General features: G+C 41.2%; 3 protein-coding genes across 3 annotated transcripts in view; 2 read left to right on the top strand and 1 right to left on the bottom strand.

Moving 5' to 3' along the window:
• Nucleotides 1-1,167: 1,167 nt before the first annotated feature.
• LOC125897451 (solute carrier family 22 member 2-like) lies at nt 1,168-8,172 on the top strand. Its single transcript, XM_049590785.1, has 11 exons — nt 1,168-1,687; nt 2,266-2,369; nt 2,498-2,652; nt 2,764-2,932; nt 3,083-3,197; nt 3,737-3,837; nt 4,102-4,316; nt 4,399-4,507; nt 5,382-5,494; nt 7,159-7,258; nt 7,756-8,172. Exons 1-11 carry the CDS (start codon nt 1,286-1,288, stop codon nt 7,847-7,849), a joined length of 1,677 nt encoding a protein of 558 aa, XP_049446742.1. The 5' UTR covers nt 1,168-1,285; the 3' UTR covers nt 7,850-8,172.
• A 1,098-nt stretch (nt 8,173-9,270) lies between these two features.
• LOC125897045 (solute carrier family 22 member 2-like) lies at nt 9,271-21,973 on the top strand. The gene is made up of 12 exons (XM_049590073.1): nt 9,271-9,875; nt 11,504-11,551; nt 11,719-11,822; nt 12,242-12,396; nt 14,177-14,345; nt 16,052-16,163; nt 16,316-16,416; nt 16,487-16,701; nt 19,660-19,768; nt 19,871-19,983; nt 20,328-20,427; nt 21,804-21,973. Exons 1-12 carry the CDS (start codon nt 9,465-9,467, stop codon nt 21,889-21,891), a joined length of 1,725 nt encoding a protein of 574 aa, XP_049446030.1. The 5' UTR covers nt 9,271-9,464; the 3' UTR covers nt 21,892-21,973.
• plg (plasminogen) overlaps nt 21,971-27,126 on the bottom strand; it is a 23,247-nt gene continuing 18,091 nt past the window's right edge. The window contains exons 15-20 of the mRNA XM_049590072.1: nt 26,906-27,020; nt 26,125-26,199; nt 25,885-26,025; nt 24,495-24,601; nt 23,591-23,736; nt 21,971-22,393 (exon numbers count right to left, since the gene is read on the bottom strand). Of these exons, the coding sequence (XP_049446029.1) occupies nt 22,232-22,393; nt 23,591-23,736; nt 24,495-24,601; nt 25,885-26,025; nt 26,125-26,199; nt 26,906-27,020 (746 nt within the window). The 3' untranslated portion in view covers nt 21,971-22,231. The remainder of the gene's footprint in view (nt 22,394-23,590; nt 23,737-24,494; nt 24,602-25,884; nt 26,026-26,124; nt 26,200-26,905; nt 27,021-27,126) is intronic.

The following is a 27,126-nucleotide window of genomic DNA, read 5'->3' as shown; positions in this document are numbered from 1 at the left end:
TAAGTTGCAACATGACTTGGACGCATCTCAGTAGACCTGAGACTTGACTCATCTTGAAGAAGTTGCTATAAGACTTGGACACATCTCAATGGTCTTGACACTTGACTTGTCTTGAGGAAGTTGCAAAATGACTTGGACGTGTCTGGATGGATTTGAGACCTGCCTTGTCTTGGATAAGTTGCCGCATGACTTAGATGTGTCTCAGTGGACTTGAGACTTGTCTTGGGAAAGTTGCATCATGACTTGAACCTCTCTCAATAGACTTGAGACTCAGCCTGTCTCAAAGACATTGTAAAATGACTGGGATGCATCTCAATGGACTTGAGACTCACTTTGTTTCAAAGATGTTGCAACAAGACTTGGATGCATCGTTATGGACTTAAAACTTGACCTGGCCCTGTTTCGAAGGACCTCAGACTTGACTTGCACTTGTCTTGATGAGCTTGAAACTCATCAAAGTCTCAAAGGACTCATCTGTGAGGACTTGAGATTTGACTTGTGCTCATCTTGATGGATTTAAGACCTGACTGTGACTTGTAGAATGAAACAAAACTGGACTTGAACTTAAATGAGCAGTGACTGACTTGGACTTGTTTGAAATAACTTGAGGCTTGACTAGGACCTGTTCTAATGGGAATAAGACTTGAAGTAGACGTGTTTGAATGACTTTATTTGTCAAATGTGTTCAGATTTTCCAAGATATGACCTGAGACATAAAACAGCACTGTCCTTCACTGAACAGTCGTATTACATGGACCATGTGTTTGGACTGGGATCATGTCCATGTCACTTTGCATGTTGACACGAACATGATTAATTTCCTGGCTCCTCACAATCAAAAACTACCAGCCAGATCTGACATCCTCATGTCTAACAGACTTCCAGAGACTCCATTTAATTGTTGACTGATTAACAGCATTACTGACGCATGACATGTACAGGTGCATGAGATGCAGAGACACAGGCTGCACAGATGTGTCCATGTGTTCATGTTGGTGTCAGTATGATAATGAAGCCCTGGGCGGTCCATTGGAGGCATCAGTGGTCTGACGTCTGAAAAAGTGATGGTAAAGATTTTTTTTAATGATCCACTGCAATACTCGTAAGGCAATGACCTCTTTCTGTGGACCTTTGCTCCTGCGTGTTCTGTTAAAAACCCAGAGGACAGGCATTAGTGGTCAGTCTGCAGACGGAGGCTCAGCTTACACACTGACAAATCTGTACAGTGTGTGAATTGGTCAGTTTTCTGTCAGTTTTTGAGCGAGAGACAAACACCTCCGCAGCCATGACCACCTTCGATGACATCCTGGAAGAAACAGGGAAATTCGGCCGCTCTCAGAAGCGGATCTTCGCCCTGCTCTGCATGGTGTCCATGCCCTGGGCCGGTGTGTATGTCGGCATCGTGTTCCAGGGTTTCACCCCGGATCACTGGTGTCGAGACTCGGCCGTGGTGGACATGAGGCAGTCATGCGGCTGGAGCCTGGCAGACAGTCGCAGACTGACGGTGCCTCTGGTCAACAGCTCCGGAGTGATGCAGCAGAGCACCTGTGAGCAGTACGTGGTGGACTGGAACGCCACAGCACTCACTTGTGACACAGAGGAGCTGGACCTCAGCAAAACTCCTACAACGGCCTGCAGAGAAGGATGGGAGTACGATTACGAGGGAAGACAGTCCTTTGTTACCGAGGTAAGTTTGAGGCAGCATGGAAGAATACAGCTTCTTAGTGGGAGTGTAGCATTTTTTTAGAAGAACATTTATTGTACTCTATGTGTCACTTTAAAGGAATAGTTTAACATTTCTTTTAACTAGGCTTATTTGCTTTGTGTCCGAGAGTTAGACGAGAAGACCCACTAGAAGATTATAAGCTTAGCATAAAGAGAGGAACTAGTGGGAAACAGCTAGCCTGGAGATCTCCTAAGTTCAAAAAGTCGCCCACCAGCACCTCTAAAACTCACAAATTAGCATGTTGAATCTTGTTTATTTAATCCAGAAATGTCTAAACAATAACTCGTGGTTCAGAAGGAGCCATGTTCTTCAACTGTTTCTTGGTGTAGAACTACCTATTCCCTCCTGTTCAACCTTAGATCCATGTAGAGGAAATCAGGAGCTTAAAAAACACCAAAAAAGTCACTTTCTAACATGCAATCAATTCCTAACTTTCTCTCTATAAGAAAGTATTTTAATTGTTTTAAGAGTTTCCAAGAAAAATAATAAGCGACCAATAAATTTTATGATTGACTTTGTTTGTTTGTTTGTTGTACCAGTTTGACCTGGTGTGTTCAGACAGTTGGTTGGTGGATATGTACCAAGCCACTCTCAACGTGGGCTTCCTGGTTGGGAGTATCGCCATTGGTTACTTGGCTGACAGGTAAGGTTATGATTTGTTTTAATCTGGTTTCTTGTCTTAATTTAACTTTCTCTTTGATACCCTCCAATCTGGACCCTATTTTTCCATGTTTTTGTGTCGAAATGACACGTTTGTGTCTTTGTCTTCAGGTTTGGTAGAAAGATGAGCTTCCTGATGTCCAACCTGTTGAATGGGATTGCAGGAATCCTGGTGGCAGTGGCTCCAGACTACGTGTCTCTTCTGGTTTTCAGAACTCTCTATGGGTTCGGAGTGAAAGGAGGCTGGGTGGCCGGATACGTGCTGAGTAAGAACAAACATCAAACCTTACAGCGAAGATTTACAGCTGTGACTTTGTTGGCAAAGTTAAAGAAGCTGCAAACACATCTCAGGCATTATTTTACTTCTTCTCTCTCAGTCACAGAGATCGTGGGAGTTGAGTACAGACGCACAGTGGGAGTCATTTACCAGATGTTCTTCAGCGTCGGCATCCTCATCCTCCCTCTGCTTGCCTACTATATCACCGACTGGCGCTGGCTGCAGGTCGCCATCACCATCCCCTACATCATCTTCCTGTCCTACTACTGGTAGGAAACACTCTTCATGCTTATATTTATGCTTCACACAGGAAGTGAACCACCATTTTAGAAGATTCAGAAGCACTCTTCTGCTATGTTTATGTGCCAATACAAGATATAGATTGTTGTCATAGCTTCATAAAAGTTTTGTATTTGCAGGTTTATCCCAGAGTCTCCAAGATGGCTTCTCTCTCAGAATAAAAAGTCCAAAGCTGTGGAGATCACTGAGGCCATGGCCAAAGAGAACAAGATGACGCTGTCCAAGAACATCGAGGTAACAAATAAACACACAATGAGAAACCAGACTTTGTCCAGTTCACCAGGGCAGTTACAGACAAAACTTATACATCTGTTAAAATAAAGTTTAGGAAAGGACACACACTTTGTTATTGCTGCCGTAAATGCAGTAACAGTATTTGAAGCCTCAACACACTTCCTGTAGATAAAAGACACTTTACCCATCACTTGATTTTATTCAATTTATTTATTTATTTATTTTACAGCTTCCTTTCCTCCCAAATTTATCTGTAAATTTTTAATAAGTAAAATATAAAAAAAAATCCATAAAATATCTAAAAAAAAACCAACTTAATATATGGCCAAAAATAATCTGTAAAATATAAAAAAAAAAGTGAAATCACAGCATTTTTTCCTGTTTCACATGTGCAGCAGTTACATGTAAATGCATGACAGAATTAAAGCTTTACTGATGTGACTTGTGACACATTTGAAATAATAAGAGGAAAGCAGGATATTATTTATTTATTTATTTTTATTAGTGGCATTACTCATGATGTGTGTTTGATCCTGCAGACTCTGACAGATGATAATGCCGAATCCTGCACTGCCTCCTTCATGGACCTGATCAGAACTCCAAAAATGAGAAAACACACTTTCATCCTCAGCTACAACTGGTGCATATGTTTTATTTTTGTAGTTAGACTGCTAAAGTGAAACTATAGTATTGGAAATTAAAGTCTCATTTCATGAAAGAAAGCGAACCTTATTAGTTAACTGCTGTTGGTATCTGCTTCAGATTAAGTTCAGTTTTAAGTTCATCAAAGTAGTAACAACTATTTTAGGCAGGTATGTTGAAATAAAGCTCTGTAATAAAAGACTCTTAAATCTAACGATCCATCCTTGGCGCACATGTACCATCCTCCCTCCATCTCTTCCAGGTTCACCAGCGCTGTGGTCTACCAGGGTTTGATCATGAGGCTGGGTATTCTGGGAGGAAACGTCTACATCGACTTCCTCATCTCCGGCTTGGTGGAGTTCCCTGCTGCCTTCCTCATCCTCTTCACCATTGAACGTATCGGCAGGCGCATTCCCTTCGCCACCGCCAACATCGTAGCTGGAGCCGCCTGCTTTATCACCGCCCTCATCCCTGACAGTAAGTTTTTAGGGTAAAGGTGGAGATGGGGAACTAAGCCATTCAGATATCATCAGATTAAATGTTCTTTCTTTCCTTGCAGGTATGTTCTGGTTTAAGACAGTGGTGGCCTGCATCGGTCGGCTGGGCATCACCATGGCCTTTGAGATGGTGGTGTTTGTGAACACTGAGCTCTACCCAACATTTGTCAGGTAAGGCACTTGCAATTCCCAAAATGTCATGTTTCTACCATAGACTGTATAGAATAATGGACATAGCTACCATAAAGCTACGAGTTTGGCATTTTGTCCGTCGCCATCTTTGGAGGAAATGTGACCATATTTAGATTACAGGGTGCAGTGACTTGAGTTAGCTGCGTTACTTTAAGCCTTAATAAAATGTAAACGGGTGAGTAACATAAAAAGTTAGTCCCCTTGCAGTTGTCATGAAGTTAAATTAGCTATAGAGATCCGAACCGGTTTTTGTACCAGGCTGTAAACATGTTTATTTCTGCTGTTAAGTTGAGCATTTCAACAGGGAGGTCTATGATGATTGACTCGCTTTTGGAGCCAGCCTCAAGTGGCCATTTGAGGAACTGTAGTTTTTAGCACTTCAACGTTAGCTAATTTTTCAGCCTTAGAGGTTGCTGCTTGGTTTCTACACAAGTTGAGCACACTTATTGTTGGTTTCTTTGGACCAAAGTGCCAAATAAATATCTAAAATAGCCTCATTTGTACAACAACACTTGGACTTATGCTAAAATTGATGTTAGTATGTAATATGCATAGGTGACAGTTGGTCTGTTAGCACTGTTGACACCCTCAGACCAAACTGTGACTGCACTAGAATATGAAAGCTTTCATTTTTCAACCATCCAGGAGTTTTGTTTTTTTGTGTGTGTGACGAGTTTTACAACCTCGTGCGGACATGACCCCGAGACTGCATTTTCAAAACAAAACAAACAATAAAAATGAAAAATTCATCTTGAGTGTTTGAGGATCTTCCCAACACAGTGTTTAGAAAAGTAAATTTACTATATGTGCAAATATGCATAATGAATAACCGGTTGTTTACTTTTGCCTGTAGGAACCTGGGAGTGTCAGTTTGCTCTACTCTGTGTGATGTCGGAGGCATTGTCGCCCCCTTCCTGCTCTACAGACTGGCTGTCATCTGGCTGGAGCTGCCTCTCATCATCTTTGGTGGGTTTTATTTTATTACAAAGTGAGAACATCAATCATCAGAGAGATTGTAGATAAAACTAAACAGGACATTTTGTAGTCTAAGAAAATCAACTTTTTGACTTTTTTGTTCCTGATGTATCTGCAATGAGCTAATATCAATGAATATTTCAGCCTAGACAATTTATTAATCTAGCTCTAGTTCTGATCATCAAAAGCGACTGTCATATTTTGACGAAATGCCTAAAAGCTGCCACAGAAACCACACTAATCAGTCAACCAAACGCATTTCTGACCATCTGTATTGCTGGAAAGGTCTCGACCTACTCCATTTTCACGCAAAAGTAGAGTTTCACACAAGCTTATTAAAAGCAGCTCTTCAATTGATGAGAAATTACTCCCATCACTGGCTTTAAATCACTGAGAAGTTTAGGTTATACTAAAATCACCCCACCTCCCCTAGAGAAATAAATCCAGTCCTAACTAGGCATCAGTCTGCTTTTACCTCGTGTTACATACCATTTGGGACCAGTGTTGTTCAGTAGGGTTGGGCTGATGTAAAAATCTTCAAACCGGTTTTGACACCATTCTGGACCTGTACACCGTATTTGACCAGGTGTCACACTTGACACTGTCCCAACAACAAACAAGCCTCAGACTTTCATGTCACATCACTCAACAACGAAGCTCTCTGTCAACACTGAATCTGTTAAATATGCACCTCTGTTTTGTCATGACAACAAACCATGTAAATATGAGCTGTTGGCTTGAGATCAGACCGGAGACATAACCACTTAAAGATGGTTGAGAGACGACATATTATAACCAAGAGCAAGTTGGTTGTTGTCATTTCGCTCACCAGACACTTGAATTCATTCATTTATTTTCAGTAACCACTAATTCTGTTAAGGATAGCATGGTGACTATAGCCTATCCCAGCTGACATTGAGTGAAAGGTGAGGTACACCCTGGACAGGTTGTCAGACTATCACAGACAACCATTCACGCCCACATTCACATTTAGAGTCACCAATTAACCCAACCAGCGTGTCTTTGGACTGTGGGAGGAAACCGGAGCACCCGGAGAAAACCCACTCTGTAGATTGCGGTGCCTTCAAAGGGAGCGTCAGGAATAAATAAAAACAGGGCGTCTGACAAATATTCATCTCAAAATGGCGCACCACATCACTTGCAGCCAGTTAGGGCACCCTTTTTGTTGGCTTCAAATCCAAAATGTTGAGAGACTAGCTTTTCTATGTCTTGTTTCGTCACCCCAAAAAACACACAAACTTTCTAGTAAACAAACACAGCATACATCGCTCTGTCCCCTCTCCCACCTCTACTGAAAATTTGATCTCCTTCATGTTGTCGGCCTCTGTTCACAGCCTGTCAAACACTGGTGGCTTCATTACACAGTTTATAAACACACAAACAAAAATATTGTGTTAATCATGTTTTCATATTGCTTGTTACTAATGCAAAACAAGTGGGAGTTAGCGCATTGTGACGCCGTTGGCAGAGGTTGCTGATGTAGGCTTCATTTTAATTTGCCAGAATGTAAAAACAAATGCAGATTCAGTTGGACTGGTCTGGCAAATCAGAAATAGACTTAACTCTTTTATTCCAGTGCTGTTGTAAAAGTTCAAAGTTCATTTAGTTAGGAATATATTGATTGTGATGTGCAGGCACTTTGGCTTTCCTGGCCGGTGGTTTGGTGCTGCTGCTTCCTGAGACCAGAGGTGTGCCGCTACCTGACACCATCAATGACATCGAGTTCCCAGAAAAGTGAGTATCCTCCGCTGAATCATGCAGCAAGAAATGAAATAATGAAATTCTTTACAAGACACATTTAGGCACAAACTTCTGTCTTTGTTTCTATGTACACCTGTATATACATATTCTGGATATGACACACTATGCTGACGATAATGGCTTATTTTTCTCATGTTGTGCCAGTATATTAGATTCGGCCTGACATGAAGATTATTTCCTTCACTTATTGATTAATCTTTTGTCTACTAAATGTCAAAAAACAGTGAAAAATGCTTGTTATAATTCAGCTTTTACCTAAAGACTTTCGGTTTAATGTCACACATGACCTAGAAAAGCAGCAAATCTTAGCATTTGAACACTTGCACTTGACGGACAATCAATTATCAAGAAAGTTGTCAGTCAATTTTCAGTTGATTGACTACTCGATTAACCCTCGCAGCTCTATATTAGACTCAAGTTTGTACCTATTGTACATCATGTAACTGTGTGTGTGTGTTTTGTGTGTTCAGAGTGAAAGAGAAAGCCGCACTGAACAGCCAGCAGCTGGACAACCTGCTGCCCAACGACGACGTCACAACCAACAAAGAACCAGCAACTGTTTAATCTCCCTCTGTGACCAAAGTATTTATTTATATTGTGTGCATTGTTGCTTGTAGATACACCAAGTCCTATCTTTGATTTTTGTTTTTTAATGAGCTTTGTCAAAGTTTTTGGTGTCTGTCTGTGACCCACAGAGAATGAACTGCAGCTGTTAAGTTTCTGTGTTAAGCCTCAGTAATGAATGACATTGGATGACTTAGTAAAATGTGTGTACAGAGAGTGGGTGTGTGGACTCAAGTGTTAGGATATCATCAGAATTATTATAGAAATGTATTATTAAATTATTAAAGAGTTTTCTTTGAACACAACTTGGACTCCAGGTGTTTATTTATTTTTTTATGAAACATTTTTCCCAGCTTAAAGTTGTAACCCTAGTACAGGGATACTGGACTTGCTTTGCCCCAGGGGGGGCAAGAAGGAAAGGGTTGAGTCAATGAACAAACATTTTTTGCTGTCGATATTGGCTGCTCTAACTTGTCTTTGCCAAGAGGCAAATCCAGTTGCAACACACTTGCACAGATCAAGTGAACCCAGGGGCGTTTTTAGGATTTGAGGACATTCAGGGCTTAACCCGGACCTCTATCGGGGGGTCTGTGGGATCCTCTCCTGGTGCTCTTTTTGATAAACAAGCTCTTTTTTTATGCACTCTTGCACCTTATTTACACTCAAAGTACAAGAAAATTTGAGTGTGAATCAATTTTTGTTTTTGTGAATAAGGAAATGGTCTGCAGGCCAGCCAGCACCCTGCCATGGCCCAGATTTGGCCTGTAAATTGAATATCACTGTACTAATATTTGATTGATGGTGGTCCACGCTTACAACAGTAACAGCAAGTGTGGTTTAATCCTAACCTTAACCAGAAAGACAAACACCAACTGCAGTGACATATACATTTTATTTCCAGTGACTCAAGGGCGTAGGTTTCACTCAACACTAGGGGAGGGGAAGCATATCAAACAGGAGGTCTGGGGGTCCACTAGAGAAAAGTTGAACTGTCAAACAATTAAATTCTTGCATTCAGGTGAATTGTAATGCATTTTTATTTCTACTTTCATGCTTTGACTGGGGGAGACAAATGCACATGCTCTAAATATTGCATTCTTTTGCTTTGGCTGTGTCATATAGGGACCTTTGTTGTTTGTCTGTTTCCAGGCTTGATGTATAGAATAGGTCACCTGATGATGTAAGGATCGGTGCAGCATCTATGCGATTCTGATGAGGTTTTTGTAAGTAGAAAAATGAGACAGCCCTGGTGCACTGCTGTGTCTTCTTTCATCCTGCCACTAGGAGTCACACAATGCTGCACAATGCAACAGACCTGGGGGGCTTGGAGAGTTCACTCCAAGTCATGTAAATACTGCCTCCAACACCACTGCCTTGCCTTCAAGACAGAGTTACACTGTTACATAACTTTGGATACACTTCACAAATAGAAACAGTTTTGGCTGCGGCTCAGTTCGGCTTCATTCGGCTGTTGTATCACTGCTCTGCTATTTTGTTTAGGTCTATTAAAAACTAACAAGTTTTTTTCATTCTACTCTACAGCAGCTGCAAATATTTTCAACAGGGTGGAGTGTCAACATCTGGAAAGCTGACTGCTGGCATTCTGCATTATTCTATGCTGTGGATAGTGCAAAGTCTGACCTGTTTTTTTTTTCTAACTTGGATCACAGCAGCAATGACGACCTTTGATGACCTCCTGGAAGAGGCTGGGAATTTCGGCCGTTCTCAGAAACGTATCTTTTTTTTGATATGTGTGTGGTCAGTACCTTTTGGATGTGTGTACGCCAGTATCGTGTTTCAGGGCTTCGCCCCCGATCACTGGTGTCGGGACCCTGCTGTGGTGGAGGCGAGGCAGGCCTGTAACTGGAGCCTGGCGGACAGTCGCAGGCTGACGGTGCCTCTGGTGAACAGCTCCGGAGTGCTGCAGCACAGCAGCTGTGAGCAGTACGTGGTGGACTGGAACACAACAGTCACATGTGATACACAGGAACTGGACCTGAGTGAGCTCCCAGTTACAGCATGCAAGGTGAGACCCCAGATGGCACCTGGGATACATGATTACAGCTTCATTCCTGATTTTATTTAGGGACTGAAAACGGTTAAAGAACCAGTAATTTTGGGGGGGTTTGGGAAATATTCATTTTGTGTAGATGAGGCGACTGGAAACAAGGGTGACTTGGCTGTGTCCAGATATAACGCTAATTATTAATTGGTCATATCTTGTTTGTTTAACCTGTGCAAAAAACTGAAGTGGGAAAAAAAATGTGGGGGTCAGGGACTGTTCGTTATTTATGAGGGGGACAGGGTGTAGAGGCTGAGTAAGCTCTTAACAAAGTCACACCCCAGCCACCCTGTCCTGTAAGTAAAGAACAGTCCCTTATGTGCCAGATTCTTTCATGACCATTAGCTGTTACCAGGCAACTAGTGGGGACTCCAGAGAAGCCTTGTAACCCCTCATAAAGTCATACATTTATGTTGTTTATTTCAGTGACAGCAGAACCAAATTCTGGGCCCCATGCATGAGCAGTTTCTGGGGGCCCACCTCCCATTGGGGCCCACTTTTCCCCTCTAATACAATGCCCCTGTGTGTGTCATGCCCAACATTCAGCCCATCCCACATGGAATTACAAGCCACTGCTATGTAACATACATATGCAAGCGCAACAAATGTGGGCCCCGGGATGTAAAGTGGAGGTGCAATGGCCCCTTCCCTACTTCCTACCCCTGGCCCCCTTACTCTGACCACAAAGTCGTACTATATACTATGTCATAAAAAGGTAATATTAAATAGGTGATTACCACCCTGGGTCTCCTGGACCTGACAGTATCTGAAAAGAACTGTTCACATTAGGCTCTATTGAATATCTACGGATTATCTTCATGAAAAGCTGTGTTCTCTTCTCCCAGACTCTCTCCAGATAACTGGCTTATTTATATGTTTTTATACGTGAACAGCCATCTCAGTCTTTGTGCATCATCTTAATCCCTATCCCCACCTTTCTGAACAAAGTGTCACTCAGTTCACAATAAAGACAGCAGAAATCAAAATGGAGTTCATTTACTGTATCGTTTAGACAATGCAAAACTGTCTGACTGTCTGACTGACTTATCATGTTCACACTTTAGTTTTTGTACAGACAGGTAGGTGGATACTCTTAGCTTGGAAGGAGTCAGGGTAGCTGTTTCTCCCAGTTTCAAGTCGCTCTGCTGAGCAAAGCTAACTCTAGCTTACTTACAACAGAAATAATCGATTTTCACATCTAACTCTCAACAAGAAAGCAAACCCCCCAAAATGTCAAACTATTTCTTAAAAGCAGCACATTTCAAGGATTTGGTTTTCATTCTGTTAAAAGTTAAGTCTACTCCCGTGACCCTGAAGTTATGTAAAGATGTACTTGTTGCTTTCATGTGGTAAAATTCAGTACTTTGTTGGCCTTGTGATGAGTACAAAACTCTCTGGCAGTGTTGTGCACAGCTTCTCAGAAAGTCAAGGGCATAAATCAAAGGGTTTGCAGAGTTGCAGTTCATTTTTGTAAAGAACCACACATGAGAAGGAGCATTAGGTCAGATCATGATGGCTCTATTCTAAGGCTCATGTGTAAGAGTCCTTTCACCAGCTGTGTTAAATGCGATGTTTTGTTTTTGTCTTCTAAGAACGGCTGGGAGTATGATTATGAAGGCAGGAAGTCCTTTGTCACAGAGGTGAGAAGAGAAATCTGACGCATTCATGCCTAAAAACAGGGTGGATTTCGGTAACGAAAAAACTAAAGCAATACAAATCACTGACTATTTCTCAATGCTCATCAATTAAATCTATAATTGAGCATATATTATATAGAGACATGTAACCTTTTTCCTTTGGGTCTTAGTTTAACCTGGTGTGTTCAGATGGATGGTTTGTGGACATGTACCAGTCTGTTCTCAATGTGGGCTTCCTTGTTGGCAGTTTTGCTTTTGGTTTCTTGGCTGACAGGTGAGGCCCTGATTTATCTTTTTTCTTCCATATTTGCCACAAATACACCTTCATCAGTACTGACTTTAGCTGTATCTTGCAGAAAACCGTTTTGTTTTGTCAGAGTTGCTGCATTTAATATTTTAAAAAAGCTGTATTCGTCTCATAAGTAGGATTAGTTCACTGCAAACAAATTTAGATGACTGGTTGTCTCTATGGCACGCCGATGCTTATGTTAGACCACTGACATGCTGTTTCTGTTTCGTATGTTAAAGCTTTCCATCATATGTTCAAACTAAACATGAAATGTAGCGAACAGGTACCACATGTATAAAACTGTGGCCATGATGTTAAAATCACGTATTTTTAGTCAGAAAGATATGTTCAATCAAGCCTCTTATTTTGAAAGAAAACCTCGCCTAATGTCTTTCTTTCTTCAGGTTTGGCAGGAAGGTCAGTCTCCTGGTGTCGACCCTACTGAATGTGATTGCAGGGCTTGCGATGGCTATGGCTCCAAACTACATCACCATCCTGGTGTTTAGGACCATCCTTGGCTTTTCATCCAAAGGAGGCTGGATGGCTTCATATGTGCTGCGTAATGATGCCTTTTTATGTTAACTAAAACCAATTTTCCTCTGAAGCATCTCTACAGCCCCATTTCCACCAAACACTTTCAGTATGGTACCTTTGGAGCCAAAAGTAACACTTCAGACATGGTACCTAGACCCTAGCCTTTCTCACCACTAACAGGACCCTTCAGCGTGGGTGGGGTTGTTGTCACTCACTGCTCCGTCCAGCACTCACTGTATTTCCTCCTTTATCAGTCTGCACCTCGTTTATTGTCTCCAGAACGAGGCTGCACGCTGATATTTTCAGAACAAAATAAAACAGGCTGCAGTGAAAGTCTCTCTCCATGGGATATTTAAAAAATAGCAGCTTTGTGCATTTAGTCCTTGTCAGGCAAGATCAGGGGTTTAGTGTTGCCGGAGCCCACAGGAACTACGCTCCACAGCACTTTTTTTTTCTCAGAGTGAGAAAGATCCACTCATTACTAAAAGTGTTTGTAATATAAAAACTAAAGTGACAGTCAAAGATGTCACAGTGAAATTTAAGGTGTGCTGATGGAGTCACTCATGCATTGAGTAACATTACAAGTGAACGTTCCGCCCTAAAAGTTGCTGGCAGTCGGCCCAGTGAATTAAGTTGTTTTTTTCTCCGACTCCAGCTGCTGTGAGAGGCAGCAAAACATCCTTTCATTTTATAGTTAGTCTACTAATAATGGTATGAACAGTGCCACAACTCAGCCCTGAGCAGAGTGACCATCCGCTATTGACCAATCAACAGACTGCAGTGTTCACAGCTCCACCTTTTAGTACCAACAGAGGGGGGACCAAAAATTGGGACGGTATGGAACGGTTCCATTAGTACTATCCACAACTTTTCACAGTGGAAATGGAAAAAAAGCGTACTGAACTGAACTGAACCGTACCGTACTGCTCGGTGGAAACAGGGCTAATGACTACATTTACTGTAACTAAGTAACTGGCTTGATGATAAAAACATTATGAACAGACTGTGATGTTCAGTCATACTGCAGTTGTTGCAGTTAGCTCTTACAAAGTCAAATACTAAGATTTTGATTTCTCCCATTTCATTCTAGTCCAGTGATACTCAACTTACAGCCTGCAGGCCAAATCTGGCCCGTCAATCATTTTCTAATTCACAATGAGAACAAACTGATTCACACTGAAATTTTTTGGTAAGAGTGTGTATAAATAATGTATTTGAATCTAAATAATGTGCAAGAGTGCATCAAAAGCATCAAAATAAAGCTTGTTTATCAAAAAGAAAAGTGCCAGAGGAGGATCCTGGACCCACCAACAGAGGTGCACGCCAAACCCTGAATGTCCTCAGTTCCTAGAAACACCCTTGCGTACACCTGACCTATGTGGGGCTGTTGCGACTGGATTTGCCTCTTGGCAAAGACTAGTGAGGCAGCAAACATCGACAGCAAAAAATGTTTGTTTATTAACTGACCTCTTGCACCCTGTCATTTCACATGGTTGGCCCCCAAACAAAGCAAGTTGAGTGTCCCTGGTCTTGTCCATGCTCTGTTTTGTAACAAACACTCCAAATAGCACCTGTCAGTTACCTAACCTCAGCCATATATTAACCAATCTTAAGTCTCTACATGTGTATAATATAAAAATGTAGAAATGTACAGGATTTAATCAAATGGTACCAGCCCTTGACAGAGGTAAATACAGGTCATATATTTCCCTATACAACTTTTGCAGAGATCTATGTCCACTCTTTGCCTGCTTTCTTTTTTAGTAAAATACACTCAATTTGAATGTTTCCTGTTTTTCTGTCAGTCACAGAGATTGTTGGAGTGGAGTACAGAAGGATGGTGGGAATTGTTTACCAGATGTTCTTCAGTTGCGGCCTCCTTATCCTCCCCCTGCTCGCATACTTCATCACTGACTGGCGCTGGCTGCAGGTTGCCATCACTGCACCTCAGATCCTCTTCCTGTCCTACTTCTGGTAAAGACTTTTATGTTGTTTTTCCTGTTTTGTATCTGTTTAGGAAGGAGTGGCTATATATTTGGTGGAAGTCAATGTCTTGTCTCTTGCACTTTTTTATGTTTTACTCAAACATATTACAATACCCAGAGTCGTGGTTTGCGTGTCCTTGAAACTCTGGGAGCTGTGTTGTTGGGGGTAAAAGATCCTGGTAGGGTCTCCCAAGACAGAGTGGTACCAGGACAGGGACCAGACTTAGGGTGAAAGCTGCCAGGTGGTTGTGGGGATACTCACCAGCCCCTGCCTGTGTGCCACTGTATTGGAGTTCTAACTGAGGATGAGGGGGTTCTCTCTATGTGTCTCAGAGTTGCTGAGAGGAATTCTCTGACAATTGTTTGTGCTTATGCATCAAACTTCTTGGAGTCTCTGGGTGCCGTTCTGGAGACGATCTAGGGACTACAGTTCTGCTGGGGGACTTCAATGTTCTCATGGGCAACAATGGAGAAATCTAGAGGGGGTTGAGTGAGGAAGGGTTTGCCTGATCTAAGTGATGTTATGTTACTGGACTTCTGTGCTAATAATGTATTGGCCATAACAAACACCATGTTCAAGCATAGTGTATTCGTACCAGAGGTAGGTGCACATGTACCAGAACACCCTTTCTGTCTTCATATTCCACCTGTGGAAGAATGTCTCATGCATCCTGGGGAAGGTTGTGGATGTGGAATCCAAGTGGACCATGTTCAAAAACTCCGTTGTGGAGGCAGCTGCTAAAAGTTGTGGCTGGAAGGTCACTAGTGCCTGTAATTGCAACAACCTAAGAACCCACTAGTGAACACCAGTTTTGAAGGAAGCTGTCAAGCTGAAGAAGGAAGGCTTTTGGACTTGGATGGCCCAGGGGTCTTGTGAGGCAGCAGTCAGGTAAGCCAGATGGGCTGAGGCTACAGCAGTCGCCAAAGCGAAAACCTGGGTGTGGTAGGAGTTCTTGGGAGACTATGGAGAAGTACTTACGATGAGCCTCAAGGGAGTTCTGGTAAACTGTTGGATGACTCAGGAAGGATATGCATTTGTTGCATTCTGTTCACCATTTAAGTGTGGCTTGTTCTGCATATTTCTGTCTGAACCAACCTGGTTCCAAGAAAGTAGTAACTTAGCCAAGACCCAAGACGATAGACATTCTGGGTTTTTTTTTTATGTCCAAACCCAACATGAGCTCAATGCAGCTGATGTAAGGAAAACACTCTGCATGTTTCAACAGCAGCATTGGAGCGTCCAGCCTTGCTGAGTTCATTTCCTTGTGTCACTATGACAACAAACTGAAAGACAACATAGCAAGAAAGGTGTCAGTGGGCAAGGATATTAACTGGAAAGCAAAGCATGAAGCACCATGTCAACTGGGGAGAACCCGAGCACTATTTGTAATTCCTTGTCCAAACCCAGTGGGTTTCAATGGGTCCCGCTGTGTCCTGTCGGGCTCGGGTCAGGTATTCAATGTCTGTTCCCATCCCTTTCTGCCGCTCATTTCCTCTCTTTTCTTTGCTGTTTGCTATTTAATAAAATCATATAATATCTAAAAGTTATTTTTAAAGAAAACTTGACAACCCTGTTTCACAACAAGAAACACATTTGACTAAGAAAGAGACCAAGCTCAGGTCAGCCATTACAAGCAGATGTTTTGGTGAACAGCTGCTTAGATTTTTATATCTGTCAAACTTTTTGCATTTCAGGTTTGTCCCAGAGTCTCCAAGGTGGCTCATCTCTCAGAAGAATTCTTCCAAAGCTTTGGAGATCACTAAAGCTATAGCTAAGGAAAACAAGAGGACACTCAAGAGCTTTGAGGTAAATTGATTCAGTCGTTTGCTTAACATCTTAATTCTCCTGAGAGGAAATGACTACTTCTTTTCAGCATCATTCTGTGGTCCACTGAGTTAAATAATTTGTAGTGAGATTCCATGTTAATGTCACAACTGGATCATGATTACTCGTTTCAGACGCTGACTGAGGATGAGGGTGAATCCTCCTCTGCCTCTTTGCTGGACCTGGTCAGAACTCCAACTATGAGAAAACACACTTTAATCCTCATGTTCAACTGGTGAGACTCATTAAAAATCACAGATTACCCTAAATGTAGATGTTGAATCTTCTTGTCTCCATCTCTTTAGGTTCACCATTGCATTTGTATATCAAGGCCTCATCATGCGGGTGGGGCTGGATGGAGGAAACGTCTACATCGACTTCCTCATATCTTCCCTGGTGGAGTTCCCTGCTGCCTTTTTCATCCTCTTCACTATTGAGCGCATTGGCAGGCGCATTCCCTTCGCCTCTTCCAACATTGTAGCTGGAGCCGCCTGTTTCATATCTGCCGCCATTCCTGAAAGTGAGAACAACTTCTTCTTCTTCTTCTTCTTAGTGTAACCTTTAAGGAGAACTAGCACACAGGGCTTCAACAAAGAGGCTGCAACAGTCAGTGTGGGTCATAAACATGCCATTTATTTTTCAATAACTAAACTTTAAGAACACAGGCAAGAAAGGACAACAGGACAGACAGTCATACTAAGGCTGGGAAACCAACCACTCACTGCTAGGGCACTGGGAGTATACTATGTATTCAAAAGAAATATAAACCTGACACACTTCAAAGAAAACACCACACTAATAAAGATGTGCAACCACAAACCATATCACCATCTAGAATGAACTTCTAGCACCCCAACCACACCGGTGAATGGAGGACGCCACCAGCTGCAGCACTAGAAACACAAGAAGACAGAATGTTAAAACTCTAAAACTAAACAAACTTCAATCCTATGCTAAACAATAAAAACAATAAAATCAATAGGGCTAAAACACGTAATACTAAACTAAAATAAACGGCAGTCAGTGCTATGCCTAGAAACAAACAAAACACTGTTGATTTAGTTTGTAGGGCACCTTACAATGTTTAAATACTGCATGTTTTACATACCTTTGTGTATGAGTCAACTTTTCAGTCATTTTTCCTACAAACAAGTTACGGCAGACCCAGTATTAAGATCATTAAAATACAAATACCTCAGGGTGCATGCACCCCTACAGTACCCTAACAATTAAAATGCTAACTTAGGCTGACCAAACGTCCTCTTTTGCCCGGACATGTCCACTTTTCACGTCCCGTTTGGGTTTTTTTTATAAATTGATGATAATGTCTGGTTTTACGTGTGTGTGTGTGTGTGTGTGTGTTAGAGTGCGGCACGGGCCGCATATCTCTGTCCGAACCTGAACCGAGCCCGACATTAATTAATTACTAAAGCACTGAGTTTGTGTCACACAGTTGTTATGGTTACAGGCAATTTAACAGGCCGGGCGTGTGCCGTGGGTGCTCAGCTGCGGAGAGGGAGATCTCCATGTTTGAGATGGGAGCGGGAGGCGGGAGGTCCGACGCTTCCAGCGAGAGGAGAGGGAGAAATATAACAAGATAAAATAGGAAAACTTGTCTCCCTCTTTTATTTTATTTTCAGCATTTAATCAAGGCGGAGGCGGGCGGCTGGAGGTCCGAGACTTCCAGCGAGGGGAGAGGTAGAAACAAACAGCCAATGTGTGTGTGTGTGTTATGTTCAGGTGTTGTCACGTAAATAACAGTGCCCAAGCAATAAACAGGACAGACAATAGGATTTTATTTATTTTTACACTACATTTTCACTGAAAGCTGACCGAATCCGACCCAAGCCCGAATACAACTTATACATTTTTGACCAAACCCGGCCCGACCCGTCGGGTAGGCCTGCCGTCGGGACCCGTCAGGCTTGGATCGGGTAGCCACACTCTAGTGTGTGTATGTGTCCCCTGTCTATAGGGGCCTATCTGAATTTCTGTCTTTGAGAGATATTATTTTGTAATATAACTTAATTTTCTATCCATACATATAAACTTTAAATATATTAAAATAAGGCATCTTTGAGTAAACTGCGAGTATCATTTAAGTAGGCTATCTCGTGGCCTGGCCGAGTGTCCTCTTTTTTGGAAATCAAAATATGGTCACCCTTAACATGATTATAAAACAATGCTAAAACCCCCCAAAAGTCCAGCTTACCGGAGCCACAGGGAATCAAACAGTCACAGCCAAGTGGATTGCACACAAAGAATCTGAGGAGAGTGAAGCCTGCAGTCACATCTGCTGCCAATTAGCCCCTCCTCCATTTCCTGTCTCCCCTGATTGGTCTCTGGCCTAGTGACCTACTGCTACATTAGATTACGTCTGTTATGGCTGATCCTTGCTGAAAGGGTTTTTAGAGGCATTTTTGATGTCTGACGTCTTACAGAACAGATACGCTTATATAATGTATTAATCCACACTCTATCGGACACGCACATCATGGTGTCTTTTTTGTTGCATTTAGCAAAGTGTAATCTGCATAGATAGCTGTTTAAAACACACAGTGGTGCAGTGGTTGGCATTGTCGCCTCACAGCAAGAGGGCTCCAGGTTTGAACTTGGGGTGGGGGATTCAATCCCTGGGTTGGGGGAGCCCTTGTACACAGAGTTTATATGTTCTCCTTGTGTCAGTGTGGGTTTTCTCCAGGTGCTCTGGCTTCCTCCTACAGTCCAAAGACATGCAGGTTAATTGGTGACTCTAAATTGGCTGTAGGTGTGAATGTGAGTGTGAATGGTTGTCTGTCTTTGATAGTCTGACGACATGTCCAGGGTGTACCCCGCCTCTCGCCCAATGTCAGCTGGGATAGGCTCCTGGTGTGTTTCTGGACAGCTGCATGAAACAGACGAACAGGAACCAGGAAGGCAGAGGCAGAGCTTGTGGTTGAGAACGAAAGGCAGAGTGGTTTACCGGGGAGCAGACGAAGCAGGAGAGTCAGGGACACGCAGGGTTGATAACCAGGAAGCAGTCGGGAGAAGAACACTGGAAATTATTGCATGGAGGCGAAGAACAATCTAGCAAGAAGTGTCTATGAAGCAGGCATCCACCATGGTAGACCAGCAGGAGTGGTAAATGTGTGGACAGGCGATAGACTGGCAGGTAGGTGTGGTGATGAGGCGGGATGAGTGGAAAATTACTGAACGGGCTGAGGAGATGGCATGTACGGCAGATGAAAAGTGCCCATTGTGACATAAACACTGTCACTTGATCATTTGTTTGTAAGAAAACAGGCTCACTATCAAGAAAATGCATTATAGACTGAATCATAGACTTCAAGGAATGATGTCTCATTCTCAGTGATATAAGCATAATAAGATAGACCCTCTGTGTCATCTAATAAATGTCATACTTATGCCTCAGCCCAGATGTTCTATCTAAAGAGTAGTATAAACTGTAAATAAGCGCATTTTTGTCTTTGTGCCTCAGGTTTGGTCTGGTTAAGGACGGTGGTGGCCTGCATCGGTCGGTTGGGGATTACCATTGCCTTCCAGTTGGTTGTATTTGTTAACACTGAGCTCTACCCAACGTTTGTCAGGTGAGGTCGGATTATCTTATCTTACATATTCATGACGCAATAACACTGTAAAATACACAATGTAACTGCAAATGTTTGTTTGATTGGATTGACTGGATTTAGGAGCCTGGGAGTGTCAATTTGCTCGACTCTGTGCGATATCGGAGGCATCATATGTCCCTTCATGCTCTACAGACTGGCTGAAATCTGGCTGGAGCTGCCACTCATCATCTTCGGTAGGTTGTGACACAATCAGCCGAATCCTCGACTTCTGCTGATTTATTTTTGTAGAAGTACACTTACATTGATGATTTATTAAACTGATGAAATTTATTTTTGTTAACTTGTAATGCTGCCATTGTTCCTTTCTGGGATACAATGCTTGATTTTAGTTGCGTTTCAGTTGTTGTTGTCTTTTTGTGAAGATTTCCACCTTTCTGCTTTTACATGTTGCAGTGCTACACATTGAGATAAAGCCACTAGTTACGTATGTTATAATATTGACTAATGAAGCCCAAAGATAGTAGATGTCTTTTTTTTCCATCTTCAACTAATTCAGTCACTGTTTTATTTCATACAGGAGTGATTGCGGTGGTAGCTGGAAGTTTGGTGTTGTTGCTGCCTGAAACCAGAGGAGTTCCTTTACCTGAAACCATTGATGATGTTGAGTTTCCTTATAGGTGAGAAATCTTGCAAGCTGGTAAATAGATTGTATTATTTCTCTTATTAGTATTAATAATCGACGGAAGTACCAACAATTCATCACAGTTGTCATTTAATAAATTAACTGATGCCTAATTTTGGAGTAAAATTGCAAGGGAATGAGATGCCAATAAATGTGTTATGATTACCAATAAGTGTTAGAAAGCTTATCTGACTATGATAAAATTTTAACTGAGATTTATACGACATTCAGAATGTATCGATGATTCAACATCTGAGACGGGATTGGCTGGACACATCTCTAAAACTGAACGGAGCTGAGCCAGTGGCTAGTAGCTAGCAGTGCTAACAATGGCAACAGTGCTGACAGAGTTCATTATTTTCTAATTCATAATGAAAGTAAATTGAAATAAACTGAATGACTTCAAGAATAATTTAAGTAAGTCTTAAAAAAGAATATTAGTTGAAAATAATTTTGTACAGTGGCATTATTTTATTGCAGCAAGGATGTTTATAAGCTTGCGTATAGAAACTTAACTAACATATACCAGTGCGGCTGGACTATGCAGACTGCTCGTATGCTGTCTGTGGTCTTAACACCATAGGGACAATAAACAATATGCCACTGCGAAATGTTTATGTTTTCATCTACATACAGTATTGCATCGTCAATGAATATTGTTTCATTTGGCTACTGGCATCCATGGTAGCCTACCATCAGATGAGAGTCCATAGTTTGGACTGCAAGGGATACAGTCTCACTGTGTATAGTGCAGGTGTCCTGTTGAATGAAGTCATTTTGAAATGTGTCAGTTACGTCTCCTAAGAATCCATTCTTTCTTATTTGAGAGGTTGCAGATAGGCTACATTGCAGCACGAGTTAACACAAAATGCCATCATGGCTGCTGTCGACCCAAAAACAGAGGTTGCTGCAGCACCCAAAGCATCCCAGTGTCCTCAAATCCTGGAAACACCTCTGCGTACACCTGACCTTTGTAGGGCTGCAAGGACTGGCTTTGCCTCTTGGCAAAGATATCTGAGGAAAGCAAACATTCTTAGCAAAAAAATGTTTGTTTATTCACTGACCCCTTGGCTTCTTGTGATTTTGTAGAAGTGGCCCCCGGGCAAAGCCAGTTGAGTATCCCTGTTCTACAACAAAAAATGGAGAAGCCCGAAATACATACAGAGGGAACATGACGTCAGCCCTGCTCAGGATGCCATTGCAATGCAAATAGTTGTTTGTTGATAAATTAATATTCTGAATGTCGTATACAGAACCTTTAATGATAAATTAACCTGTAAAATATTTTAATTCTTAATGTGATCTGCAGAAATTAATGCAGAAAGTGTTTTCTATTTACTAAAAACAGAATATGTATGTTTTTGTTTCTAGGAAAAAGGAGGATGTCGTGGAGAACCAACAAATGAATAACCTTTTAAAATCAGACCTCAGAAACAACAAGAAACCAAGGACTGTGTGACTTGTGTGCATGCTAGTATTGATTTGACCTTAGCCTAGGTGTTTTTAAATACATTTTCTATAAAGCATGACTTTCCAACTTCCTTTGCATTAAGTTTTATTTTTCAGCTTTTACAGAAAACACACCTTTACATCCAGAAACCAGGAAAACGATCTGCTTATTGTGCTTCCACCACAAGAAACAAAACACCTGTTGACAGCAGATAACACCAGGCAACAAACTTAGGTTGTCATTTTGGAGCAGAACAGTACACACTTATTAAATTATCTGCAAAAAGCACAATGAACCGTCACTTTCTGTGACTGAAGCTACTGTAATTGTTCAAGATGGATGATACTTTTTAATTGGCTTTGATGGTTCTGTCGATCCAGTCAACGAACTTGGAGACTCGGGCGTAGACGCCAGGTTTCATGGCATTGGCGCATCCCAGACCCCATGATGTCACACCCTGCAGGACAAACCTGTTCTGGGCATTACACACCAGAGGACCACCGCTGTCACCCTGCAGGGAGACAAAATATGATGGTTTTTGGTACAAAATGAGAGTGGAAAAGAGCACCAGCAAAACAGGAAGGAAGGAGAGTTTTAGATCATTGAAGTACACAATTCAAGATGTATTTCTAAAAGATGTATCTAACGTAGGTCCTGTATTACCCTTTGGGGTATCATCGTTATTTGTTCCAACAACTTTTTAGTAATGAACTGCTGAGCTTGGTAAGGAGCCACTTGCATGCACCAGTGGCACCCCCAGAATTTTTTTCCAGGGGTGGCCAGGTTGGGCCACTGAAAATTTTAGAATGACACACCAAAACCAAAAGTTATAACTGAATTTCAGGAGTTCAGTAGCTGGTTTATAATTAATAGCTCGCTTTAAAATTGAGTGCGCCACAACCCCTCGAAGACAGCAATGTCGGCTTCCGACAATATTTTCAATGGGGGAGCCAGTGGGACTGCCAGTAATTGTATCAGTGGACCCATGGCCATGAGTTTTTAAATAAGTACAACTAAATACTGAAATGGAAAGTTGTAATCAACATTTTGATTGAATGATTTTACTTCTAAATAATTAGATTTTAATTATGGTAAAACTTCATTTTTCAGATCTGTTATATCCTAATACTTGAAAGTTTTCTTAACAGAATTAATTTTGTATTAATTAGAGCATACAACGTCATTAAAGAAATAACTACATCAGGAGTTGAGCATTGCGCTCCTTTCACATTGTTGGTCTCACAATGAATAGTTAAAAGGAAAAAAAAAGCAGATCTAGAGAAATCATCTTTCTTAGTCTTCTTCCTTGTCAAAACAAGGTGCCTACATTACCGACAATTCAGTTTGACAGTTTGGTTGGAGATTTGCTATCCTCAAGCAGAGATGATAATCCATTGCAAACTTTATTCTTCATAAATGATGAAATACATATTCACCTGCAAACAAATGTAACATATTTGCATGTTCAGCTGACATTCCTATCACTGGCACTTTTTATAAAGATAGACACAGTTCTCAGGTGGTGAACTTCCAATGAATTCCTCTCAGATTAAATTACATATTTCTTTCCAGTGAAGTGAGTTATTAAAAAATGACATACCTTTAAAATAAAGTGTTACCATATCACCAAAGACACTGTGGCAAACAGCAACACCCCACGCTACAGAGTTTTCTAAAATGTTTCCCAGTTCTTTTGAATTTTTCATACCTGGCAGCTGTCTGTTCCTCCCTCAATGTTTCCGGCACACATCTCGTGGTCTTTGACTCTGCCGTTGAGGTATGATGGACGATTACAGATCTTGTTCTCGATCACAGGGAAACCAGTTTCCTTCAGGACACCTGCACCTCCGGTACCTGCAACGCACCTCCACAAAGTTATCCACATTCTGGTTTCTGAATATAGTTTATCTGTAATCTGTTATCTTAAATTGTATTAAAATGTTAACTTTGCCTTGAATATGGGATCATATCTGATTATTTGTCTTTAACAGTGGATAATTCTTGTATTTTTGTTACCTTTGGCACTTTGCCATAAAGAATCTTTCAAGCGACTTGAAGAGTCACTTGAGTTTTTACCATGACTTTTTAGAAAAATACTGTTGTTTTATTTTTATTTTTTTTTTTTAATTTATTTTAGACTTTAAGCAATAAAGTTCGTATAAATAAAGAATGCATAGTTTTTTTTAACATAGTGAGGATCTTTTTAACACAATGCTTTCTCTAAAAATTCCCTTAAAACCAAGCAGTAACTTCAGGGCCTGAAAGATGAAGCCAATGCGCAAGTACCAAAAACTGCAGTTCCTCAAATGGCCACTTAAGGCTGGCTGGATTGAGCCAGTCAATCCTCATAAACTCCCATGTTAAAATGCCCAACTTTACAGCAGAAATTAACATGTTTATATGCGTCACCAAAGTCTATGAGTCAGATCCACCCCTCGCTCCTCCTCAGTTTCACATTCTCATCTTCAAAAATCCAACATAGCATGGCCAAAATGCCAAATTCAAGACGTCAAAACCAAAGTCACTTTTAAAAACGACCTCACTCCAAAACTTAAACAGTTTCCCACAAAGATAGCTGTACAAGATACACACATACACATGACATACTGTACCTTGAGTTTCACCCCATCCGGTCACATAACATTCGGTTCCACTGGGAACAATGAAGTCCTTGTCTGGCAGACAAGCTGGCAGGACTTTGTCATTTATTATTGCAGGGCTGAAAACACACACACACACACACACACACACACACCAGTGTTGAAATAAGTACTTAGATCTTCTACTTAAAAATATGAATACTACAGAGAAATGTTCTGTTTCAAGTATACAAATTCACAATGTTACTCATATAACAAAAGAACAAAAGTATAAGCATTAAAAGAGTAATGAATATCATATTATTGGGTCATATGATGTATTAAAATGTAGGCTACATCATGTTTATGTTGCATCTGGGGCTAATTTGAATTGTTACAATACTTCATTAAGGGACAGTTCACCCTAAAATCAAAAATGCATATCTTTCCTCCTATCTGTAGTGCTATCTTTCACTCTAGATTGTTTCGGTGTGAATTGCCAATCCTATCACCGTACAGCCTGATGCGCACATCTGCTGCTAGCTAACCTAGCACCACTAAGACAGCGCTTCCTCGGCTGAGCTTGATGCCATTTATGTTTACATCTTGCATGGTTCCATCTATGTAGTGATGCATTGGTGGGTTTAGTTCAGTAGAAAGTAGGACTGCCCCCTAATAGTTGACTGAACATTAGTCGACTAGAAAGATCATTAGACTGCAAGATTTCTTTGGCTGCTTAGTCGCAGAAAAAACAAACAAACAAACAAACAAACATGAAGCTCTATCAGGAGCTGCCCCTTGTCAAAATAAATCAAAACCTATATGACTAGACCATGTAGGAATTTAATTTGAAAGGACAAACACGGGAAGAGGCCACGCTCAGCAGTCAGACAGGAGTCACGTTTCAAACCAGTCACAGCCGACAGATATCTTTGCCTTCTTCTGTAAATATTCAGTCTGATAAATACAGAAAAGTTGAACATGTCAGTGCAGGGCTACTCAGAGCTTTACATATGCTGTGGGCATCTCTACGGCTGATATCTCCAACACTCTACAGCTCACACCAAAACAATTTCCATTGATAAATAGCACTTTTTGATTTTTACATGAACTGTCCCTTTAACCTATAATCATCTATTTGTTGATAATAATAAAAGTAACCAAAGTTATCAAACAAATGCAGTGGAGTATAAATTACAATATTTGTCTATGTAATGTAGTGGAGTAGAGGTAGAAGTTGCAGAAAATGGAAAAGCTTAAGTAAAGTATTAGTACTGCAAAATTATACTTGAGTACAGTACTTGAGTAAATGTAATAAATTACTTTTCACCACTGGGTAGTAATAGAGAACAGAAAGGATAGTTGTATCAGTATCATTATTTTGGCCGAGTATTAGTAGTGGTAGTAGGATGATCAGTCTCACCTCTGCAGTTTGAGCAGGGCGATGTCGGCTCCGTTGGGTCCCAGTATCAGTTTCTCCAGGTTCCTCTCCTGTTTCGACGGCTCAGTGGCTCTCTCCGTGTGGACACCCAGGAGTATCTTGTAGGCTGCCGGCCGTTTGGACCTACAGTACACAACACATTAATATATGCACAAATCTTATGGTGGTTATTAAGGTTTAGTCTTTAGATGTTTTTTTTTGTTTTTTTATCTTCTCTCTGACCTCTCCAGGCAGTGTGCAGCAGTAAGGACCCACTGAGGGTGAATCAGAGTTCCTCCACAGAAATGAATTCCCGTACTGGTAGAAAGAGACACACAGAATGTATTTAAGAGTAGGGCAGAAGAAGGTATTATATGGCCTTTTAAAATATCAATTATTATTTCAATATTTAAAGATAAACCCCTTGAGATTTTTTTTAATTTCAAGGCAGTACTGTAGCTGTAACAGGCTGTTGGATCACAAGAGAATACACATTCCTGCTTAAGCAAAATTATAATTGGTGCAGTTTAAACAGTCTTTTCACTTAGTTTGGTAATTTGGTGCATGGTCCTTTTTTGGATTTTAACAATATGAATAAATGAGGATCATGCTTGGGGAAATATGAGCCTTAATTTGCAGATTAAATATATTATACCACAGTCCCATTATCAAAATATTGGTCATTGTTAGCCACCAGTCTGTGCAGGGACACAGGGTAACCATCCATTTTTCTAGAATATAATTAACCGGTGATGTATGAAAAACCCAGAAGGTCATCTGAAGGTATTTACTGCTGTTCTGAAATTTCCAGCCCCCTCAAAGAAAAAATAATTCAGGTGCTAAAAAAATGAACCAAAAAAAAAAATTTAACCAGTTCCCCAAGTTGTGATTGTCTAGGTTTTCCAGCATCGCTGGGTGATTATCTTTTAGAGACAATGCTGGTTATCTCTGTGACCTCTGGAACCCATTACCAATACTTTTATCTTACTTTGCATATATGTTGTAAGTCCCTTGTTCTACTCACTTGGTCCTGAGGCTGATTTGCCAGGGCCACGAGTGAGGTTTAGACACGCATCCTCCCACGATCCGACCGAAACAGCGCTTTGGTTTGACAACCGGGGTCCCACAGTCCAGTCCAGCTACAAAGAAAGTTCACAGTCATGAATTCTCACCAGAGAAGCAAAACACAAATATTAAATTGGGTTGAACTGGTATCATATCACCAATGACATGGACCCTGTTTAA

This window comes from Epinephelus fuscoguttatus, linkage group LG11, assembly GCF_011397635.1.
Source record: "Epinephelus fuscoguttatus linkage group LG11, E.fuscoguttatus.final_Chr_v1".
Lineage (NCBI taxonomy): Eukaryota > Metazoa > Chordata > Actinopteri > Perciformes > Serranidae > Epinephelus > Epinephelus fuscoguttatus.
The sequence above is the reverse complement of the archived record's forward strand: the minus strand, read 5'-3'. Positions and strand labels throughout refer to the sequence as shown.